Genomic DNA, 22,790 nt, shown 5'->3' on the forward strand with positions numbered 1-22,790 from the left:
TCTACTCATAAGATCATATCATCTGCAAAGAAAGATAATTTTACTTCTTTCTGTCCAATTTGGATCTTTTTTTAAAGACTTTTAATTTTTGTTACTTAAAAAAGGCTTCATTTTTTTATTTAGCTTTCTGACTCTGTGCTTGTACCTTAAACAATTTCACAACAATTTTCTGCTCCTCAATAAGGAAAGCACACTTGATCCTGTCATGAAAACATTTAGTACACATGGAAATACCATAGGGCCTGCTGACATGTTTCTTTGTTTTGGACAATCGCATAAGAAATTTAGGCCTTACAGCACGAACCCCTCTAAGTCTGCCTGGGCATACACCACATGCAGATTCGGTGCTTTCCCAACCTTCTTTGTATAAAGGTAAACAATTCTATTACCAGGGATTCAGGACAGCCTAGTTTTATTAGTGGTTGTATTGTAGGAAACCCTACGATGTATGTCAAATCCTGGTCCATTCTGAGTGCCTCTTGACAACATCCCTGGAAGCTAGATATCTTTTACGTCTTTTTTTTCTTGCCTAATTTCTCTGGCTAGAACTTTCAGAACTATGTTGAATAGAATGGTGAAAGTTGGCATCTGTGCCTTGTTCCTCATCTCAGAAGAAAATATTTTAATTCTTCATCTTTGAATATAATGTTTTCCATGAGTTTTCATTATATGGCTTTTATTATGTTGAGATAGTAGCCTTCCATTCCTATTTTTTTTTTAATCATGAAATGTTGTTGAATCTTGTCAAATCCTTTTTGTACATTAATTAATTAATGTAGAAATGATTAATTAATTAATGATTTTTTTCCTTCATTCTGGTAATGTGGTATATTACATTCGTTGATTTTTATATATTGAACTGTTCTTACATTCCAAGATAAATCCTATTTTGCCATAGTGTATAATTATTTTACTATTCTGCTGAAATGGGCTTGTCAGTATTTTGTTGACTTTTTGCATCAATGTAAATAAGGAATACTGGCCTATAGTTTTCTTTCTTTGCAGTGTTTCAATCTGCCTTTTGTACCAGAGTAATGTTGGCCTTATAAAATGAGTTAGAAAGTGTGCCCTCCTATCCAGGTTTTTGGAAAAGTAGGATTTGAAGGATCAGTATTTGTTCTTTAAGTGTTTGGTAGACTTCAAAGTGAAGCCATCATGTCCAGTATTCTTTATTGTGGGGAGATTTTGGATTACTAATTCAATCTCATTACTAGTTACAGGTCTACTCAGGTTTTCTATTTCTTCATGCTTTAGTTTTGCTAGATTTTGTGTTTCTAGGAATTTATCAATTTCATCTAGGTTATCCAATTTTTTGCGTATAACTATCCACAGTATGCTCTTATAGTCATTTTTATTTATGTAGAATTGGTAGTAATGTCCCTGCTTTATTTCTGACTTTAGTAATTTGAGTCTTTTCTCTTTAATTCTTAGTACATCTACCTAAAGGTTTGACAGTTTTATTGATCTTCTCAAAGAACCAACTTCTGTTTTCATTGATTTTCTCTATTGTTTTTCTATTATATATCTTATCTCTGCTCTTATCTTTATTATTTCCTTCCTTCTAGTAGCTTTGGATTTAGTTTTTATTTTTCTGGTCCTCTAAGTTGTAAAGTTAGGTTGCTGATTTGAAATATTTCTTGTTTTTCAATAAGTGTTTGTAGGTATAAATTTTTCCCTTAGTACTGCTTTCATTGCATACCATAAGTTTTAGTGTCCTGTGTTTTTGTTTTATCTAAGATGTGTTTCATTCATCTCTAAGTGTTAGCCTGTTTCCCTTATAATTTTTTCTTTGATGCATTGGTTGTCTTGGGGTGTGTTTAATTCCCACAAATTCTAATTTTACCTCTTATTATTTCTACCTTCATTTCATTGTGGTCCGAGATAATACTCTGTATTATATCTGTCTTTTAAAAATCTCTTGAGACTTAATTTGTGGTCCATCATGTCATCTGTTGTAGAAAATGTTCCATGTGAACTTGAGAAAAAGTGTATACTATTCTTGTTGGGTAGAGTGTTTTGTACATGTCTGTTAAATCTATTTGGTTTACTGTGTTATTTGAGTCCTCTATTTCTTTACTTATCTTCTGCCTAGCGGTCTATCCATTACTGAGAATGGGTTATTAAGTCTCCAACTATTATTGTTGAACTGTCCATTTCTCCTTTCAATTCTGGAAGATTTTGCTTCATATGGTTTAATAATCTTTTAACAGATGCATGTTTATAATAGTTATATCTTCTCACAATATTGAGAACATCTTATTCATTAAAATATCCTTATTTTAATTGTTGTTGTATCCTTTGTTTCTTATAACATTTATGTTTATTTTGTTATTATGTTTGTTTATTAGTATAGCCACCCCGTTCTCTTTTGGTTACTATTTGCACGGAACATCTTTTCTCATTGTTTCACTTTCAGCCTATTTGTGTCTTTGGATCTAAAATGAGTCTCTTGTTAGAGAGCAGATAGTAAGATCATGTCTTTTTATTCATTCTATTAATCTGTGTCTTTTGATTGGGGAGTTTAATCCATTTAAATAATTCTAATAAGGGACTTATTTCTGTCATTTTGTTATTTGTTTCTATATGCCTTTCAGCTTTTTGTTCCTCATTTCTTGCCTTACTGGCATCTTTTATATTTAATTTTTCATACTGAAACATTTAAATTCCTTTCTCATTTCCTTGTGCATATATTCTATAGCTGTTTTCTTTATGTTTAACACGAGGATTACATCCTTAAGTTATAACACTTTAATTTGAATTTATACCAGCTTATCTTCCACAACATACACAAATTCTGCTCCTTTAACAGCTTCATCCCTGCCTCTTTTAGTTGTTGTCATGAAATTTCATCTTTATATGTTGTTTGTCCAGAATATAAACTAATAATTCTTTGAAGAGCATCAGTCTCTTAAGTTATGCAGAAAACAAAATATGGAGTTACAAGCCAAAGTTACATATACGAGCTTTTAGACTAATAATGTTAGGGCCTCACTCTGTAACTCAAGTGGTGAGTTAATACTTAATAAACTCATATATATATATATATACACACACACACACACACACACATACATACACACACACACTAATAGGATATATACACACACACACACATACATATATACACACACAAATAGGATATATACACACACTAATAGGATATATATATATATATCCTATTAGTTCTATCCCTCTAGAGAACCCTAATACAGATTTGGGTACCAGGCATGGTTCTAGGGGAATAGAATATTAAGGATGGAGTTCTTTTGTTGGTTTGGGGGTTTCTGGAGTTGGCTGCTTAATATGATAGACCCCAAAATGCTAAGGACTCTACTTCTAATAGTATAGAAAACACTGATACTCCATGGTGTGAACTTTTTACGGAGTTAGCCAAATAAATGCATTTGGCACTCCTGATTCACTGCCCATGAGAGGCAAGGAATTTAGTGACTCTGTACATAATACATTTGACCATATGTGAAGAACCAAGGAATATAATGAAGCTGGTTGGTTGCTCCTAAGTTCAGTGGACAAAGTGATGAAAGCAAAAGATGAATACAGGGATTCTAACTCTCGGCTTCAGAAGAAGCAGATACTAAGCCGCAAATCTGCTAAGATTGCCCTGAGTGAGAGTCTTATCTCCTGTAGAAGAAGAGCTGAAATTGTGGAAAACAGACACAAGCTCTTACCATGCGAGTGGCTGATCTGCAACGAAAGGTGCATGTACAGCCTCACCAGGTGTCTACTCTAAAAGTGAGTGCATTGATTGGAAAAGAATGGGACCCTGCATTGTGGAATGGGGACATGTGGGAGGACCCTGATGAAGCTGGGGACACTGGATTTGTAAACTCTGTAGTGGCAGCTTCCCCTCCTCGACCAATGCTGCCATCAGCCTTTCTGCCTTTGTCTGAGGAGATAAACCCGCATTGCCTGTGGCAACAGTGATGGCTTCCCCTGAGGCAGCTGCCAGGCAAAATAATGTTGATTCTCCTCAGGAGCCACCCTCAACACTCATGCCATCTTCTAGACCTATAACTAGACTAAAGTCCTCACCCCTAGAGGTGAGGTTGAGAGTGTGAGCATGAGTAGGTGTGCTACACTCAAAAAGGGCTGTTTGAGTTCTCTAATTTATATAAACAGAAATCTGGTGAACAGGCATAAAAATGGATATTAATGGTGTGGGATAATGGTGGAAGGAAGACAGAATTGGATCAGGCTGAATTTATTGACTTGGGCCCATTAAGTAGGGACTCTGCTTTTAATGTTGTAGCTTGGGGAGTTAAAAAAAGGTTCTAACAGTTTATTTGCTTGGTCACATGAAACATGGATTAAAAGATGGTTCACTGTGAGCAGCTGGAAATGCCTAATCTTCTTTGGTTCAATGTAGAGGAAGGGGTCCAAAGGGTTAGGGAGATTGGGATGGTGGAGTGGATTAGTCACTTAGACCTACTTATCCTAGCTGGGAGGGTCCAGAAGATACACCCTCGACCAATGCCTTGCAAAACAGACTTGTGAGGGCAGCATCTGCAATTTTGAGGAGCCCTGTAATTGCTCTTCTCTGTATGTCAGATCTAACAGTGGGAACCATGGTCACTCGACTACAAAATTTAAAAATAATGAGAATAATTGGATCCTGAGGTGGCAGGGGCCAAGTGGTGACACTCAACCATTAAAGGCAAGGTGGGCATATCTACTGTAATGGACAGCAGAGGCAAAGCAGCAATCAGAATAGTCTGACTTGTGTAGAGCCCACTGGTATTGGCTAGTTAATCACAATGTTCCTAGAAGTGAAACTGATACGAAACCTACTGCATTCCTACTTAATTTATACAAGCAGAAAACTAGGTTGAATGGACAAAAGACTAATTTCAATTGGAAAAACAGAGAAACACACCCCCTCAATCAATTTCCAGACTTGATCCAGTTTACAGACCCAGAACTACTTGAATGAAGGGGAGGCCGGGTCACCTTGAGGAAGGACCCCACTACATTACCAACAATTTATGCAGTGAATCTTTCTCCCATACATCCCCAAGGAGACCTCTGGGCTTTCCCCCAGGTAACTGTGCACTGGGGAACGGGAAATGATCAGAAATTTCAGGGACTACTGGACACTGGCTCTGAGCTGACGTTGATTCCAGAGGACCCAAAATGTCATTGTGGTCCTCCAGTTAAAGTAGGGGCATATGGAGGTCAGGTAATTAATGGAGTTTTAGCTCAGGTCTGACTTACAGTGGGTCCAGTAGGTCCCTGGACTCATTCTGTGGTCATTTCCCCAGTGCCAGATTGCATAATTGGCACAGACATATGTAGCAGCGGGCAGAACCCCACACTGGCTCCCTGACTGGTAGGGTGAGGGCTATAATGGTGGGAAGGGCAAAATAGAAGCCATTAGAGCTGCCTCTAACTAGAGAAATAGTAAATCAAACACAATATCGCATCTCTGGAGGGACTGTGGAGATCAATGCCACCATCAAGGAAGTGAAGGATGCAGGGGAGGTGATTCCCACCACATCCCCATTCGACTCTCCCATTTGGCCTGTGTAGAAAACAGATGGATCTTGGAGAATGACAGTGGATTATCATATGTGTAAACAAGTGGTGATTCAAATTGCAGCTGCTGTACCAGATGTGGTTTCATTGCTTGAGCAAATTAACACATTTCTTGGTACCTGATATGCAGCCACTGATTTGGCAAATGCCTTTTTCTCCATTCCCGTCCATAAGGCCCACCAGAAGCAATTTTCCTTCAGGTGGCAAGGCCAGCAATATACTTTTACTGTCCTACCTCAGGGGTATATCCACTGTCCAGCTTTGTGTTGTAATCTTATTCAGAGAGACCTTGATCGCTTTTCACTTCCATGAGGTATCACACTGGTCCACTGCATTGATGACATTATGCTGACTGGATCCAGTGAGGAAGAAGTAGCAAACACACTGGACTTATTGGTGAGACATTTGCATGCCAGAGGATGGGAAATAAATCCAACTAAAATTCAGGGAACTTCTACCTCAGCAAAATTTCTAGGAGTCCAGTGGTGTGGGGCTTGTTGAGATATTCCTTCTAAAGGGAAGGATAAGTTGCTGCATTTGGACTCTCCTACAACCAAGAAAGAGGCACAATACCTAATGGGTTTATTTGGATTTTGGAGTCAACACATTCCTCATTTGGGTGTGTTACTCTGGTGCATTTATTGAGTGACCCAAAAGGCTGCCAGTTTTGAGTGTGGTCCAGAACAGGAGAAGGCTATGCAACAGGTCCAGGCTGCTGTGCAAACTGTTCTGTCACTTGGGCCATATGACCCAGCAGATCCAATGTTGCTTGAAGTGTCAGTGGCAGGTAAGGATGCTGTCTGGAGCCTTTGGCAGGCCCAAATAGGTAAATCACAGTGGAGACCTCCAGGATTTTGGAGCAAGGCCCTGTCATCTTCTGCACATAACTACTCTCCTTTTGAGAGACAGCTCTTGGCCTGTTACTGGGCTTTGGTGGAAACTGAACATTTGACTATGGATTAGCAAGTCCCCATGTGACTTGAACTGCCTATCATGAACTGGGTGCTTTCTGACCCATCTAGCCATAAACTGGGCTGTGCACAGCACCATTCCACCATCAAATGGAAGTGGTATATGTGATCGGGCTCAAGCAGGTCCTGAAGGCACAAGTAAGTTACATTTGAGACAAGTAAGTCTCAAATTCCCACCGTCTCCACTCCTGTCACCCTGCCTTCTCTACCCCAGCCTGAACCAATGGCCTCATGATGAATTCCCCGTGATCAGCTGACAGAAGAAGAGATGGTTCTGCATGATATGCAGGCACCACACTCAAAAGTGGACAGCTGCAGCACTACAGCCCCTTTCTAGGACATCCCTGAAGCAAAGCTGTGAAGGGTAATCTTCCCAGTAGGCAAAACTTCAAGCAGTGCACCTGGTTGTGCACTTTGCATGGAAGGAGAAATCTACAGATGTGTGATTATACAGTGATTCAAGAGCTGTAGCCAGTGGTTTGGCTGGATGGTCAGGGACCTGGAAGAAGCATGACTGGAAAATTGGTAATAAAGAAATGTGGGGAAGAGGTATGTGGATGGACCTCTCTGAGTGGTCAAAAACTGTGAAGATATTTGTACCCCATGTGAGTGCTCACCAATAGGTGACCCCAGAAGAGGAGGATTTCAATAATCAAGTGGATAGGATGACCCCGTTCTGTGGACACCACTCAGCCTCTTTCTCAGTCATCCTTGTCATCACCCAACGGGCCCATGAACAAAGTGGCCATTGTGGCAGGGATGGAGGTTATGCATGGACTCAGCAACATAGACTTCCACTTACCAAGGCTGACTTGGCTACAGCCACTGCTGAGTGCCCAATTTGCCAGCAGCAGAGACCAACACTGAGTCCTTCTAAGAATTAATTTAGAGGGAAATGATGTTGAAATAGTGTATGAAGTAAGATTTAATCAGTTATAACCAGTGAAAATTATACATGACTATCATTCTTCATCTGGTTTTAGAAAAAGTGATCAGACAATATGTACAATTTACATACTTCTCCTCTAGAAAATATTTTTAAAACTCTACATTGTTTAACTATACATTACTTTTTGTGTAAGTGGTCCTGTCTTTTTTCTGAAGTCGGGGGCATGTATTTAATATCTGGATCAATGTGATGCAGTATAGAGATAGTATTTGAGGATACAGGAGCTCCAAAGTGGAAAGGACCATAAAAGATTAAATCCCTGGGAATTCTAGGCCATAGAGTGTAAATTGGAGTCGATACAATCTCCATCTTCAAAGGAAGGGAAATCTCAGCTATCCCGAGCTAAGATTCTAAGGTCAGCTTCATGAGCAGCTAAAAGATTCCCCTATCCTTTATAAAGAGGCCCAGATGGAATATTCTATCCTGTCTTCTGTGATTGCCAGCAGAAATATCTAGGAGCACATTCAAATCATCAGAGCAGATGCCTCATGTAAAGATGACTGGATCACAACTAGCATGAAATTGATTTATATGGTGTTATTCCATACTTAAATGTTTTCACAAAAACAGCCTCCCCTCTTACCTGCTTCAAACTGAATAGTATAAAATACCATACAAAATAGTAAAAAATACATAGTTTTTACTATATATTTGCCAAAGATATAGTAAAAGCCCATTTAAAATTATCCCTAATATTTAAAGATTTAATTTTACTGTGGATTAAATTGCATGTTTTAAACACGTATATATACTTATTTGTATTTCTAAATACGTACATATCTCACTATTAACAAAACAAAAAAAATCCAGCTGGACGCAGTAGTGTGTGCTTGTAGACTTAGCTACTTGGGAGACTGAGGCAGGAGGAGCACCTGAGCCCAGTAATTCAAGGCTGCCCATTGCAAAAAAAAGAAAAAACAGAAAATACTAAAATAAAGTAAAAGGTATCCACATTTCTGACATCTACTTTTTATCAAGTTTTAATGAAAGCATGATTTGCAGATGAAAAGTTTCAGTATTAGAATATAAACACAGGTCATTTAATTGGTTTATACTTATTAAACCAAATACTTGGAAATAGGTCCAGTTTACCTATTCTCATCAATTTGAGAAACTATTAGGTTGGTTTAAAAGTAATGGCAAAATCGCAGTTACTTTTGCACTAACCTAATAGTCTATCCATAAAGTGTAGTGTGAGATTTAAAGTTTAGAAAGAGTCGAAAAGATACCAAAGGAGCTAGTATAAATGAAATATTCCATTTGAAATTGAAAAGCTGGTTGCAACCCATAATTAATTTTTCCTGTGAGCTATGGCTATAACAGTCTCCTCTTCTCAAGAAAATGTAAAAATTCCCAAATTATAGTCTTAAAATTGTTTCAAAAGGCAATCACATAAAGTATTCAGTTGATTTTTATTATATTACCATTAGAAAAATAAAATTTAAAACTCCCACAACTATTTTTTGTCCATACTTTCTTTGAGAAAAACACTAAAAATACAAATATTTCAATTAAATAAACAGCATACATTATTTATTTATATAAATCTAAAAGCAAATAATTGTATTTTATGATCAAAGATAAAAATTACCATAATTAAAAATAACTGCAAGAAGAATAAAGTTTTGATGTTACTGTACCTACCTTTAATGTGATACTATAATGTCCAACGAAGGTTGCCTTTATCCATGATCTTGAATGAGGATCGCCCAGGAATTCTATGTGATACTCTTCAACATTTCCATCTGGGTCATAGGTCACGTATTTCCCTTTAAAACGGTCAGGGCAAAGTATCCCTGGCCAACTTTCAAAAGAAAATATTTGTAATTATTTTGATGCTTTTAAAAAGGCAGACATCAACACATGAATCAATCACATACTAACTTCCTCCTTTGAATTTTAATGACTTTTCACAAAACATATATTCCTACTTATATCTTTCAAAGTTAGGATATTTGTTTGATACAAGTAATAAGTTGTGTTTTATAGTTATAGAAAGCTTTGAAATAGTCACAAGTTTAAGATATAGATAAGACATAAGGAAAGAATTATAAAGCAAAAGAATGATCTCCAGGGAAAACAACAGATATTTAGGCACTGATGATAGAAAAGATTCAAAAAGAAAAAAAAGGATTCATCAAATTCAGGTGAGCTGAATTAACTCTAAACAATTGAATGATTAATTAGCAAAATGTTAACCCAGTAAGTACGGTTTCTGATGGAGTAGGAGAGAGCTGGTGCTTCCTGAGCCAGGTCTGTCAAGCTCAGGTAGCTCAGGCTTTGATAATGCTGTGGAGTCAAACTACTGTGGGAAAAGCAGAAATAGAGCTCAGCAGTTCCATCCTGTCTCCTTCCTCCATCTGCTGCACTGCCAGGTGACCACATTGTTCAAAAATCCTCAACATTGAAAATAAAATTTATTCTTTGTTAAAAACAAACATTTAGAGATACGTTCTTCCATGACATAAACCTCCACAAATTTCTTGATATGTTTCATTTTTCTCTTTGGTCTTCATTTCCCACTTTTGCCCATTCTACTCTTCAACCTTTTTTGTTTTATTTGGTTTTTCTATTTCATAATATGCAGCAGAGAGCTCCTGTCATTAACACCCCTGATAAGCAAAAACTGAAATAATATTTCTATATGGAGTCTGAACAGGAAATTAGAGAATAGTCCTGAAAAACTTCTGAAGTGAGAAAACTCACACCTAAGAAGTTATTCATTTTATTTGGTTTATCATGTTCTGTTTAAAAGGAAGTTTGAAATAAACTAAAAATTTATGGGTACATCATAACTGTAAAAATTCCTGATTGTGAATGTAAACAAAAACAAATTTAGTGCTAAGAAAATTAGAATTTTTAAGTAATATATTTGCTCAATATTTTAAAAATAATTTCTGTAATTTAAACAGTAAAATGAAAATTGATTCAAGGCTATTATAAGAGAAACTGAGGAGGAATACCACAGATATTTAAAAGCGGTCCAAAAAAAACTGGGGTGTAATTGGAAGAGGCAAGTTAACGGTGCCAGTGTTCCCAGCACTCCTTTGAGGTTTTGATTATGTTCCTCCCACCAACCTGATGAAGTTTTTGTTTTTGTTTTTTTTTGTTGTTGTTTTTGTTTTTTTTTTTTAGAGGGAGTCTCGCTCTGTCACCCAGGCTGGAGTCCAGTGGTGTGATCTTGGCTCACTGCAGCCTCCGTCTCCCGGGTTCAAGCAATTCTCCAGCCTCAGTCTCCCAAGTTACTGGGATTACAGGTGCCCGCCACCATGCTCGGCTAATTAGTAGAGATGAAGTTTCACCATGTTGGTCAGGCTGGTCTCAAACTCCTGACCTCAAGTGATCCACCCGCCTCGACCTCCCAAAGTGCTGGGATTACAGGTGTGAGCCACCGGGCCTGGCCTATTTTCTTCATTTAAATGAAAACTGAGTCTTGGAGCTATTCTGTAACTTTCTTAAGAAGACTGTTAATAAAAGGTGAAAACACAGTTTGAAAAAGGACTTTCTAATGCCAAAGCCCAAATGTTTTCCACTACACTAGATCATAGTCATGGCTCAGAAGCAGGATCAGTACCAAAGGAAGGGAAACTATAGGGAGGCTATATTCAACTCAAGAAAGGAAAAAAAGAAAAATACTTAAGAATAATTAGCCCAAAGATGGAATATTCAGCCCCATAAATTCCATTTCCTTGCTGGTTAAGAGCCTAAACAATCATTTGGTAAAGTGTACCAAAGTATGTGTGGTATATAGTGTAGGGGTATGTGTGTTTGTGTGTGTGTGTGTGTGTGTGTGTGTAAGAATGTGCTTTGCTTATTGAAGTGGGGCAACCATATGATCTCTGAAGGTTTTCTCCAGCTCTATGATAAAATCAATTTGATGAGGATTATCTTATACGATAGTCAAAAGAGTAAAGTTACTAAAATAACAAAAGGCCTTTCTTATCAGATGTTTGATCAATAAGGATTGCTACTATATCAAGACCAAGCATAGAATGATGGTGTGCTTTCAGTGAAATAAAACTGAAAAAGATACAGATGAGTTCATCTCAGGAATACCTATTTTTTTCATTCAGATAATACATTGTAACTATAGCTAGGTATTTTATTTATCTTACATACATATTAGGTCTATAATTTCTTAAATACTTAGTATTAATGTATTAAAAAATTGACTTTTTATTTTAAAAACTACAAATCTGAAATCAAAATTATCATCTTGTATTTAGTACAATGTAAATTATTAGGCTAAAACTATCCATGGCAAAATTGCACTTACATATCAACTAAGTGTTAAAAAATTAACCAATCATTCTACACTCTGACCTACTGTTCAGAGAATAAAGCAGGAAGGGAAGGCAGCAAATAAGGTCAGCAAGCTATGATTAAGGAATGTACAGTTTTACAGATCAAGGTATAAAATATGCATATCTAATATACCAAACCATTCAGAAATCTGTACAGCTGTCAAGTGCTACTTCACTTTGCAGCACTGTAAAGTCCCAGTTAGATAATGATGTTCATAATCCCAAATCCTGTACCCCTTTACCTTTCATATGTCCCAACATGTTATAGCCCAGTGATCTGAGACACAGAATGCTTAGATTTTTTCCAACATTTCCTAGCGGTACAGCAAAGACCAACACATGCTCAAGTCTCTGACTGGCAACATTTTTCTCTGGTTTTGCCATGAACCAGACAAGAGGCACTAATATGGTTAGGCCTTGTGTCCCCACCCAAATATCATCTTGAATTGTAATTCCCATAATCCCCACATGTCATAGGAGGGACCTGGTGGGAGGTAATTGTGCCACGAGGGCGGTTACTACCATGCTGCTGTTCTTGTGATAGTGAGTGAATTCTCATGAGATCTGATGGTTTTATAAGGGGCTTTTCCCTCTTTGCTCAGCACTTCTCCTTGCTGCCACCATGTGAAGAAGGATGTGTTTGCTTCCCCTTCCGCCATGATTGTAAGTTCCCTGAGGCCTCCCCAGCCATGCTGAACTGTGAGTCAATTAAACCTCTTCTCTTTATAAATTACCCAGTCTCAAGTATGTCTTTATTAGCAGCATGAGAACAAACCAATACAGGCACCAAGCAGGTATCTAGACCTCACTGTAACTAGCTCCTCACTGTGTTGCTATAAAGTTCAAACAAACATATACTTTACACATTTTTAGGTTTTGGCAAGTTAAAAAATTGTAAAGTGACATCATTATGGGCTGAATTTTGTCCTTCCCACACCCCCAAATTTGTATGTTGAAGTCCTAACCTCAGATGTGGTCATATTTGAACAGAGAGCCTTAAAAAAGGTAATGAAGTAAAATGAGTTCATTAGGGTGGGCCCTAATCCAATATGACTGGTCTCCTTATAAGGAGAAGAAGTGAAGACAGACATGCACAGAAGGAAGACCATATTAGGACACAGCAAGAAAATAGCCATCTGCAAGCCAAGAAGATAGTCTCAAAAATAAGAATAATAATCCTGCAGACACTGTAATCTCAGGATTTCTAGCCTCCAGAACTGAGAAAATAAATTTTTGTTGTTTAAGCCACCCAATCTGTGGCATTTTGTTATGGCAGCCCTAGCAAACAAATGCAATCATATATATGTAAGATGTTTGCTACAACTGAGAGGAGAAAGAATGATACAAGATATATTTGCTTCATTAAGGTAACTATTTGTAAACTAAATTATTTAGATAATTTTAAAATCTAAAGAAGGTATACAAAGAATCTGAAATCACAAAAATAAAATATCCATAAATTGCTTGAATTTGAGGTCTATAGATTATTAATCTGTTAAATTATCAATTGATATCAAAGTTATAAAATAATAAATCTAAACAACCCATAACCAAATAAAAACATTTATTACTTATATTAGTTCATTCTCATGCTGCTATAAAGAACTGCCTGAGACTGGGTAATTTATAAAGGAAAGAAATGTAATTGACTCACAGTTCCACATGACTGGGGAGGCCTTAGGAAACTTACACTCGTGGCTGAAGGGGTAGCAAACATGTCCTTCTTCACATGGAAGCAGGACAGAGAACTGAAAGAAGTGCCAAGTGAAGGGGGGAAAGCTCCTTATAAAACCACCAAATCTCATGAGAACTTACCTAGTATCATGAGAAGAGCATAGAGGACCTGCCCCATGATCTAATCACCTCCCACAAGGTCCCACCCCCAACCTGTGGAAATTACAATTCAGATTACAATTCAAGATACGATTTGGGTGGGGATACAGAGTCAAACCATATCATTCTGCCACTGGCCCCTCCCAAATCTCATGCCCTCACATTACAAAACACAATCAGCCCTTCCAACAGTCCTCCAAAGTGTTAATTCATTCCAGCATTAACCCAAAATTCCAAGTCCAAAGTCGCATCTAAGACAAGGCAAGTCCCTTCTGTCTACAAGCCTGTAAAATCAAAAGCAAATTAGCTACTCTTTAGATACAATATTAGTACAGGCATTGGGTAAATACACCCATTCCAAATCGAAGAAATTGGCCAAAATGAAGGGGCTACAGGCCCCTCCAGTGGGGCAGTCAAACCATAAAGCTTTGAAATTATCTCCTTTGACTCCATGTCTCACATCCAGGTTACACTGATGCAAGAGGTGGGTTCCCACAGCCTTGGGCAGCTCCATCCTGTGGCTGTGCAGGGTACAGTCCCCCTCCCAGCTTCTTTAACAGGATGCCATTGAGTGTCTGTGGCTTTTCCAGTTGCACAGTGCAAGCTGTCAGTGGATCTACCATTCTGGGGTTTGGTAGAAGGTGACCCTTTGCTCACAGCTCCACTAGGCAGTGCCTCAGTGGGGACTCTGTGTGGGGGCTCCAACCACACATTTCCCTTCCGCACTCTCGTAGCAGAGGTTCTCCCATGAAGGCTCTGTCCCTGAAGCAAACTTCTGCCTGGACATCCAGGCATTTCCATACATCCTCTGAACTCTAGGTGGAGGTTCTGAAACTTCAATTCTTTATTTCTGTGTACCTGCAGGCCCAACACCACATGTAAGCTGCCAAGGCAGCTGTGTGGTATCAATTTCCTGTATTAATCTGTTCTCACGCTGCTATGAAGAAATACCCAAGACTGGGTAATTTATAAAGGAAAGAGGTTAAATTGACTCACAGTTCCACAGGGTTGGGGAGGCCTCAGGAAACATACAATCATGACAGAAAGGAAAGCAAACACATCCTTCTTCATATGGCAGCAGGAGAGAGAAGTGAGAATAGTGCCAAGTGAAGTTGGGGGCGGGGGAGTCCCTTATAAAACCATTGGATCTCATGATATCTCACTCAGTATCATGAGAACACCATGGGGAACTGCTCCCATATTCTAATTACCTCCCACAAGGTCCCGCCCCCAACACATGGGGATTACAGTTCAGATTACAATTCAAGATGAGATTCTGGTGAGTTACAGAGCCAAACCATATCATTACTAATCATAATTAACAAAACAATGTAAATTAATAAAAATATTTCATGCTTGGTATTTAGTGACATAAAAATTCAGATTCTAGGAAGTTGACGAGTCCCAACTCTACTGCCAGGCGGTGGTTACGTGGGTGCACAATCAATAGAGATGGTGGAATGTCAGAATGAAGTAGATGTTCAGTTGCTCCCTGGAGGCTGAGCAGAGTCCTGTGGCTCTTGTGCCTCTGAGTTAGGGAAAGCACAGGTAGAGGACTACCTGGCAGTCATAGGTTTTAGAAGAGGACGATCTAGAGCATTACACATTGTTTCCAACTGTCTGGAACCCAAAGAAGCCTAATATGTTAAAAGAACTCTAAGTGATAACAGAAAGTCAGTTGTAGCCTCAGGACCTCAATGAAGAAGACTATCTGGTTATTATCAGGTTCACACCACAGTATCTCATTGTTTGGTGACTGTTATTAGGCTGTCTTTAAGAACAAACTTGAGCAGAGTTTACCTTGTAAACTTACATTGGAAATTTACATTTCTGAAGGAGTCCACTAGAAGGAAGATCTCACTAAGAAGCAGAAATGGAGACTCCATGGCAGCAACAATGGAGAACCCAACTTAACAGAAATTTAGGAACAATGGGTCTTTCAACCTAATTAACATCTATTTTAAAAGCAACCAATCTGTAATTGTTACATTACAGTGTTAAAACTGTAAAATGTAAGAGGTTTATATTTAATAGTTGGTGATTTAAAATTTCTCAAAGGATTATTGTCAAGAAATATCAAATTAAAAGTAGCATAAAATCGTCTCAAGATTTATCAAACTTAAGTCATAAAAGTGGGAAGTATTTTGCAGTTATTACGTATAACATGAGTGGCTATTTTGATAGTCTTTGATAAATCACATCACTATTGGGTCTAAGAGTATTCATTTTAAATTATTACTTTATAAATATAAATAAAAACAGAGATGACTCTCAAAAAGAATTAGATGCTAATGAAAGAGAAAGCTTCTGTTCATATTTAAACATATTAAATCATAGAAAATCTTGCATGCCAATCTAAAAACAAATTGTGAAAGCTATTGTCACATGTCCAAATAAATGGGGCACTTCAGTATTTCTTCATGAGACAGAGGGAAATTGTTTGACTCTTAGTCTGTATATCACAGTTAAAAATGAATGTGCTAAACTAAAGGAAAAGCTGAGCAGAGACAATAGATGTAGAAAACACGATTACTTCTCCTCATCTCCTACATTCATCATCTTTTCCGACTTGAGGTGTTTGAAGAAAGCTGATGTCCACTTTTTGCCCTTATGCTGACCTCATTCTGAGTTCAGACACTGTCAACCATGATAATGCATTCTGCACTTCCATTTCTCTATTTTTCCTTTTACTGGGATGAGAAATTCTGAAGATGAGAAATTATCAGGAGATTTAATGATGGAAAGGGAGAAGAGTGGGCAACCCAATGGAAAGTTATCAGAATTACAAGAAAAGTGTATGATCAATTTTAGAATCTGTGGGTGGTGAGAAGTAAAATGCACAAATGCAACAAAATCAAATAAATACCAGTCATTGAAATCCATTACAGGAAAGGGCAAATTTTGACAGGACCAGTAAGCTCAAGGGAATGCCAATGTATCAGGAAAAAATTCATGTTTTACATATTTGTTATCCAGCAGAAATGATCTTTAATAAGATAATTATTGCCCCCATAGAAGTTGAAGTTTAATCATGGTTTCAGGTGCCACACAGCCAATTAGAAATACATGACTTCATGTTTAAATACTGGTTTGGATATATAAGTGGAGAGCAAACTTTACTTGGGGCTTTTCCCTAAACTGTTGGAAACAAAATGGATGAGTTAGAATCATGACTAAATGTTATATTTGCCAAGAAATCTCTGGACTGTACCTAATTGCAGGGGCTGATGGAAAAGGGAAGTTTTCCTTTCAGACACACACATTATGAGTATATTAATTCATATGCAAAATAATGCAAATGAAAAGTAATCAATTAATAATTTATAATACTAAAAGGATCTAGTAGAAATCTCAATTTATCAATTTATATACTGTGTCTAAAAAGTATCACTTGATTGCTTTGTTAACTTAAAGCCATATTTTATTACCAAACTGGACTATAATAGAATGCAAATATATTTTCTAAAAATTAATTTTCATATTTTTGACAGAGCTTTGTCAAATATCTGTGTAAATATTCCTGAAGTAGTTACCGTAACAGAGCCTAGTTTCTGCTTCACAATATGTCTTCCTGAATTGAGATATGCACCATTTTTTTCTCTAAAGAGTCCAGACTCTTTCTAGCCAAATACAATAGTGTATGATCAATTTTCTTAAAAACAAGGCTGCTTAAACACTGTGGAGAGTTTTATCTTTCTAGCACATGCAGATGTTTCCATATCCTAGTATATGAAGGCACAACCCAAAGGCAAAATGTTACATACACACACACACACACACACACACACACACACACATATATATATAATTTTTTTGAGATGGCGTTTTGCTCTTGTTGCCCAGGCTGGAGTGCAATAGGGCTATCTTGGCTCACTGCAACCTCTGCCTCCCGGGTTCAAGCGATTCTCCTGCCTCAGCCTCCAGAGTTGCTTGATTACAGGTATGCACCACCATGCCCAGCTAATTTTGAAATTTTGGTAGAGACAGGGTTTCTCCATGCTGGTCAGGCTGGTCTTGAACTCCCAACCTCAGGTGATCCTCCTGCCTTGACCTCCCAAAGTGCTGGGATTACAGGCATGAGTCACTGCACCTGGCCTATATATATATTTTTATAAGTACATAAATATATGCTGTGCCAGAATGTAGAAGTAGATATAACTGTTATAATTTGATTCTTCCTGGAATCTGCACATAGGAAAAGAAAGTGCTATTCTCTTGACAATTATTTGTTTTTATTATATAGATATAAAGCAGTTCTAGATTCTGTGTCAGTCTCTAGCTAGCTTTATTATGGAGAATGAACTTTTTTGAGAAAGAATAATTCTGATATGTTGACAAGATTGAGTTTCTGAGCCTTAGAAGCTACACGTAAGGCCACAGGCTAAAGAGAATTGACGCAGATAATGCTACACCACTAGGTATCTCTGGGGCCAGCAGCTAATTTTTCTACTTGGAACTTCCAACATCTATGACATTGCTTAATTAAGAACTAATATTTGTTTCTAGTAGGTTAATTCTATCTTTATATTTTCCTATTGTAATTTATCCTGTTATTATCTTTCTATATATTTGTGCTACTGAATAAGCAATATAAGTAGATTTGAGTTCCTTAATCTGTATTTTGTGTGCTCAACTTAGTTTATAAAGAGGAATATATGTGACAACTTAGTCAGATGCATTCTACTCTCCAGTAAATAAGAAGGTAGATAGAGCTGTATTTTTTGGGCATTTTGATGTCCCTAATCATAGATTAGAGATAATTGAGGGACGGGGGTAAAACATGTTTCATTTTTAAGTCTTAAGCCTCAGTGACCAGCACAACACTTCAAAAGAAAAGTTTTAATCAAATTTCTAACACAGTATTTCAGACACAGTGATAAAAAAAAATCATTTTTTTTTTTTGAGCTAGAATTAAAACTTTAGAATTTTCCTTAGAGAAAACAAACACTGTGCTTCCAAAATGTTAATTAGAAATAAGAAAAATTATGTGGGACTACAAATACCTTCATAAGTTCTCATAAAATCAGTGTTCATATTCATGTCTTTTAAAACATTTTTTCTTACGTAACTATTTCCTCTTGATATCCCTCCTAAATTATTACATGGAAGCCGATTAACAATATAATTTTTAAACAACATTATCACATTTGATCTTCAGAAAAGCCCTCAGTAACAAAAGGCCACATTTTTCTAGATTTCCCACATGTGCAAAGATAGTAAGCACATTACTTTGCTAGGGCTGCTATAACAAAATACCACAGACTGGGTGGCTTAAACAACAGAAATTTATTTTTTCATAGTTGTGGGGGATTAATATCTAAGACTAATACGTTGACATGTTTGGTTTCTTCTGAAACCCCTCTCCTTGGCTTACAGACGTCCACCTTCTTGCTGTGTCCTTACATGGTCTTTCTTCTGTGCACGTCTTGGGTTCTAATCTCCTCTTCTTATAAGGAGGCCAGTCATATTGGATTAGGGTCCATCTTACTTTGGTCTCATTTTCATTTAATTACCTCTCTAAGAATCATATCTGCAAATATGGTCACATTCTGAGGTACTGGGGGTTAGAGACTTCAACATATGAATTTTGAGGGAATGTAATTCAGCCATAACCATAAGTGATAGAGCAAGAACATACATCTAGGTATTGATTTAAAGGCTCTGTGTGTGTGTCGGGGGGTGGGGGGCGGGAATAAGACCACCATACTCTCTCTATGAAAGCCAAAATCCTATTTTCTTCATGGAGAATAGTTGAACATGAATGAAAACAAGGTAGTGAGCTAGAATATATATTTAAGAATGTTATGTTGAAAAATGCAATGTAAAATAGTAAGGGATTCTGGAAAGATAGCAGTAATGGTGGTATAGTTTTAGAATATCCTGACATTTCCCCATAAATACAGGTAGGGCAACTACAGTAGCAAAACCAAACCTGACGCACACCACCTATAATGAAACTAAGTGGTAAGCTACCCACATGAACACCAAAATAGGAGCAAATGGGCACAAACTACTAAAAATTATATGACCCCCACATAATATTAGCATCTATTTGAGAGGAAGGAGGGTGGGAGGAGAAGGAATGAGGACTTCAAACTTGCAACAAGCATTTACAGGAAAGTGCAGCAAGTTGAACTAAGAACAGCAGCCAAAACTGTGAGATGGATTGCAACAAAATCTGAAAGTGTTGGAAAAGTGTGGGCCCTATGAACCAACCAACCAAGATCCATTCCAGGATAAAAGCTCACAGGGGCCGGGCACAGTGGCTCACACCTGTAATCCCAGCACTTTGGGAGGCCAAGGCAGGCAGATCATGAGGTCAGGAGATCGAGACCATCCTGGCTAACATGGCAAAACCCTGTTTCTACTAAAAATACAAAAAATTAGCCGGGTGTAGTGGCAGGTGCCTGTAGTCCCAGTTACTCGGGAGGCTGAGGCAGGAGAATGGCATGAACCCGGGAGGCGGACCTTGCAGTGAACCCAGATTGCGCCACTGCACTCCAGCCTGGGCGACAGAGCGAGATTCCGTCTCAAAAAAAAATTAAATTATATTAAATTTAAAAAAAAAGTTCACAGAATGAGAAACTACTAGGAGCAAAATCTAAACTGAAGAGGACAGGATCAATAAGAAACAAAGGAAAAAGAAGATACAAATAAAAGTGGGGATATAACATCAAAGGCACCAACCATGACAGAAAAGAATGATAAAGTGGAGTTCATTAAAATAAAAAAAATCTGCTCCGCAAAAGTCACTGTCAAAAGAATAAGATGACAAGCCACAGAGTGGGAGAAAATATTTGCAAAATATATATCTGATAAGACTGTGATATCCAAAATATACAAAGACCTCTTCAAACTTTACAATAAGAAAATGAACAACCAGATTTTAAAATGGGCAAAAAATCTGAACAGGCACCCTACCAAAGAAGATATACAAGATGGCAAATAAGCATATAAAAAGATATTCAAAAGCATATGTCCTTAGGAAAATACAAATTAAAACAATGAAATACCACTACACACCTGTTAAAATGGCCAAAATCCAGGTGACACCAAATGCGGGCAGGGAGGTGAAGCAACATTGTTGGGAATGCAAAATAATACAGCCACTTTGGAAGACAGTTTAGCATTTTCTTAAAAAACAAACAACAACACACATACTCATAGCATACTGCCAGCAATTGCACTTCTTGGTATTTACCCAAAGGAACTGAAAACAGGTCCACATAGAAGCCTGCACATGGATGTACAGAAGCTTTATTCATAATTGCCAAAACTTGGAAGTAACCAAGATATCCTTCAGTAGGTGAATGGATAGATAAGTTGTCCTACGTATAGACAATGGAATATTATTCAGTTGCAAAAATAAAGGGGTAATCAAGCCATAAAAGGACATGGAAGACATGTAAATGCATATTACTAAAAAAAGAAGATAGTCTGAAAAGGCTAAATACTATACAATCCCAACTATATGGCATTCTAGAAAAGATAATACTATGAAGATGGTAAAAAGATAAATGGTCACCAAGAGTTTGGATGAATGGAAGGGTAAATAGGAGAAACACAGAGAATTTTTAGGCCAATAAAACTATTCTGTATAAACTATAATGGTGGATACATGTCATTATACATTTGTTAAAACCCACAGAATATATAACACAAAGAATGAATCCTAATGTAAACTATGGACTTTATTGATAATGATGAGTGAATGCTATTTCATAGATTATAACAAATGTACCACACCAGTGTGGGATGTTGATGGTGGGGCAACCGTGGATGTCAGAGGGAGAAGGGGACATGGGGAAACTCTCCATACTTTCCATTCAATTTTTCTGCAAACCTAAATAAAGTCAATTAATTAAAATAAATAAAAATGTAAATGTTAAAAATTTAAAAATAAACAAGGGGGAGAGAAAAACCTAGGAAATTTAAGAACACAGGCCATATTTTTGATACTTTGAGAAAACAATAAAATAAGGGCTCTGGAACTTTGAAGTAGGGGGGAAAGCTAAAAAACAAACAAACAAACAAACTATTCTCCAACGTATGGTTCTCAACAAGAAGAAGTAGATTCATTTCTTTGTATTTCTCCTTCTATCAAAAAATCTGCGTGTTATATATGAAAAAAACATAAAAAGATTCTCAAAGTCAAAGAGAAAATGATAGACTAGCTATCATTTATTTATTTAGCTATCAGATAGTGACTTGAGGAATGACATGGCAGTGAGTTTCTTGCCACTTTATATTCCTCAGCTGGGTACTGAAGAAGTCAGCAACCCAGAAACACCAGTGAATACAACCAGACAAACAAAAAATCTCCAGTGAAGCCTGCTCTTTTTAGCCACAGGACCAGGATAGGGGGAGCCTAGCAAGACAGAAAACTTATACAGAATAACTGCTTTATCCCAGAAAAACGTCATGGAAAATATATGGCCTCCACATTTACCCCGATACCAAAGGCCAGTGGTGAGCCCGGACTGCAAATCACCCAGTAATAATGGAGGACCCTTCCTGCTCAGGTGGTGGCAGAAAAGGCTTAGCTGGAAGCTGAGACTTTTACCACCTTCCAGTGTTAACAAGACCCTCCCGCTATGGTGCCAATGAAGTTCACCTGGCAACAATGAAAAGTTCATCCTACCCCTACTAGCTAGGGTTGTGAGTGGGGAGCTTGAACTCTCTCCTCCGCCCAGTGGAATTGAGGCACCCTTCCCTCCCTTGGAAATCAATAGAGGCTGAGTGGAGAACCTCGACTCTTACTCCCATGTGGGAGTAACAAAGAGGTGCTCCCACATATCCTGCTGATGTAGTAGCAAAAGCAGCCTGCTAAACAGGTTTAAATAAGATCCAAAATGAAAAGAATATAAAGCCTAGTAAACAAACAGGAAATATAAAGAACCAAATGAACATTTTAGAATTGAAAATACAATATTTTTAAAAGCTCAATGGATACTTTCAATACAGTATGAATATAATAGAAAAAAGAATCAGTGAACTTAAAAAGAGAACAATAGAAATAAACCAATCTGAACAGAGAGAAAATGAACTGAAAAAAATGTATTACTCCCTCTTGCCTTCTGAACAAATAAGAAGCCATTTCATATAAAAGTACTCAAGAAGAAAAGATTATAGTAGAATCTAATATAAAGATGTTATGGTAAATACCCTACCAAAAAGTGA

General features: G+C 37.4%; 1 protein-coding gene and 1 pseudogene across 2 annotated transcripts in view; both read right to left on the minus strand.

Moving 5' to 3' along the window:
• ZCWPW2 (zinc finger CW-type and PWWP domain containing 2) overlaps positions 1–22,790 on the minus strand; it is a 143,622-nt gene that overhangs the window by 72,733 nt on the left and 48,099 nt on the right. For both annotated transcript variants that reach the window (XM_023207231.2, XM_023207230.2), the window contains exon 4: positions 9,118–9,277. In XM_023207231.2, coding sequence (XP_023062999.2) covers positions 9,118–9,277 — 160 coding nt within the window. The remainder of the gene's footprint in view (positions 1–9,117; positions 9,278–22,790) is intronic.
• On the minus strand, positions 116–489 carry LOC111539417 (annotated as a pseudogene).

Source organism: Piliocolobus tephrosceles, chromosome 2 (assembly GCF_002776525.5).
Source record: "Piliocolobus tephrosceles isolate RC106 chromosome 2, ASM277652v3, whole genome shotgun sequence".
Lineage (NCBI taxonomy): Eukaryota > Metazoa > Chordata > Mammalia > Primates > Cercopithecidae > Piliocolobus > Piliocolobus tephrosceles.